We start from the raw sequence: 2,388 nt of genomic DNA on the forward strand, positions 1-2,388 counted from the left end.
ACCACATTTAAATTAGAAAGAGATACGTTTAGCATCATTGCAATGTGAATTACGGAAACTGATTCAATTAGCTTACATTTCTTCCACTCTCATTCTCTTTCTAAATGCCTAAAACATGATAAATTAAAAAACAGAGTTAGAACCATCCAATTTATAAAGAAAAAAAGCATCCTGATTCCTAACATAAACACCATCCACGTAGGAGTTTTGGATTCACCTACAAACATTTGGGTATTTGGCTGATTTGTGGCTGAAACCATCTTGATTCCCTAGCATTATTAATATATTAAATAGCATATAACATTGGTTGTGATTAACTAGAAAGGACGATGGCCTTGAAGGTTTCCTTTAGGATTATAAAGACAAATAGTAACGGTGCATTTGGCAACGACGCCTGGTCTATCTGGGCATTTAGCATTAGCGCATCCAACATGAGTAGTTTCTCTCCAAACAACTTGAATGTATTCTTCACACTTACCACCAATACACGAGTTGGATTTATGGTCGTAGTACTTTTTCTGTGCCACCCACCACGCTACCGCTTTTGCTGCTGTAACGTGTTCAGCAGATGCATACTTCCACATAAGATTCTCACCGTAGACAGAGGACTTGGATGGCGGTGGTTTTCCCCAGCAGATTTCCAGGTATTCATTCACCAACTCTTGAGCTTTTTTTTTTAGTTTCACATCCCACTTCAGCGGAGGAACCCCAACCATTGCTCGTTCAGTGTTGTGACCTCTCAAATACTCTTTTGGAGACTCTGCCTCATTAGCTACCATGCCTACTATGCACAATGGCAATAATATGCTTGCAAAACTTATTATTACCATCTTCATAATTCTCATTTTATGGTTCTCTGCCAATTCTCATTTTAGTGGAGAAGTGTTTTGGGTTGGATTATTATAATCTCTCTCTCTCTCTGCCTTTTGATGTACTTGAATACATGTATTGATTTAATTACTAAATGATCAAGAAAGAAATATAAAATATTAATTATCAATTAGAGCATCAGTATAACGATTATATGATTGATGATTCTTAACTCTGATCTTTCATAATAACTTGGGGTCAAATTAAAAAAGTTTGTAAATGCCTTAATCAAATAACTCACCGGCAAGAACAAGGAGAAATAGTAGATTAAGTATATTAATTAGTTAATATTAATAAGGAGATACAAATTTTATATTGTTTAGGATATATAATAAATTTTGTATTATGTATTAATTCTACATTACGTAAATTATAAAGATTTTTTCTTTTTTACTAATATAAATAACTCATGTACTCTTTAATTTTAAAGTGAAGATGAACTGAATATGATATAAATTTTATGTTTATTTTATTTTATACTCTCTTAAAAATAAAAAGTCAATTTTATATCTTTAACTTGGCAAACTAAAGTGAATTTCCATAATGAAATTATTAACATCACTAAGATGGATAAATCTAAAATATGTTGCAATAATAGAGGTGTTAATTTCGTTAAAATTAGTCATTCAAACAGCATTTTAAAATTAATAATAATATAAACACAATTTCTCTACAAAAATAACTATTTGTGTTGCTAAAATTATATATCATATATATGTGTGGTTTAACATGATATAAATGTTTGATTTAAAACCCCCCTCTCTCTAACTTGATATAAATGTTTTAAGAGATATTGATCATTAGGCCTAATTAACAAGTCAAAACTTATGCATATATGTATAATGTCACATATTAATTACAAGGCCAATTCTATGGCATCTAATATTTGTTGTCTATTTTTTTAGTAAATTTTAAATATTTAAACTTTTTTAATTTGTATACTTTTAAATTAAAAAATAATTATGTAATCTTTTTTAACAATTAAAAAAAATTTAAGGACCATAGCAAATTCCTAATTACAATTCATCAAATTAATTAGTCTATTTGTTGGTTGCTGCATAAACTCTGCCTTTCATCTATCTAAGTCAGCTCTAATAGCTAGTTTTATACATTCACATGATAGCATAACACATTCACATGCAACTTTTAGGAGGTCATTGATTTTATCATCAACTCATTCTCAATTATGCATTTATCAGAGGCATAATGAAAATCACTAGGATCGAACCAGCGAACAAGTTATTGTTAAATAATAGTTCCTCAATTAACATCAATAATGCCATCATCTTGAGAATAAGAATTTAGTATTTATTTGATATATTACTCTTTACCTCATTTTCGAGGTATATTTTATATTTTAACTTGTATTATATATTAATAAATAATTTTAATAAAAAAAGTTTGAGAACCAAATTTAAGAAATAAAAATCAGCTAAAATCTTTTATTTTTAATTTTATTTAATAAGATGAACAAAGTTTAATTATCATCCTTTCATACGCCTCATTTTTGTTGTACTG

The 2,388-nt window shown here is 28.8% G+C and overlaps 1 protein-coding gene across 1 annotated transcript; it reads right to left on the reverse strand.

The window, feature by feature from the left end:
• Positions 1–317: 317 nt before the first annotated feature.
• Positions 318–779, reverse strand: LOC107468438 (pathogenesis-related protein PRB1-3-like). The gene has a single exon (XM_016087719.3). It carries the CDS (start codon positions 777–779, stop codon positions 318–320), a length of 462 nt encoding a protein of 153 aa, XP_015943205.3.
• Positions 780–2,388: the final 1,609 nt, after the last annotated feature.

Source organism: Arachis duranensis, chromosome 10 (genome assembly GCF_000817695.3).
Source record: "Arachis duranensis cultivar V14167 chromosome 10, aradu.V14167.gnm2.J7QH, whole genome shotgun sequence".
Classification (NCBI taxonomy): Eukaryota; Viridiplantae; Streptophyta; class Magnoliopsida; order Fabales; family Fabaceae; genus Arachis; species Arachis duranensis.

Bases quoted from the DNA above. Each gene is read 5' to 3' on its own strand.
- LOC107468438 (XM_016087719.3), bottom strand. From the start codon at position 779: ATGGTAGCTAATGAGGCAGAGTCTCCAAAAGAGTATTTGAGAGGTCAC.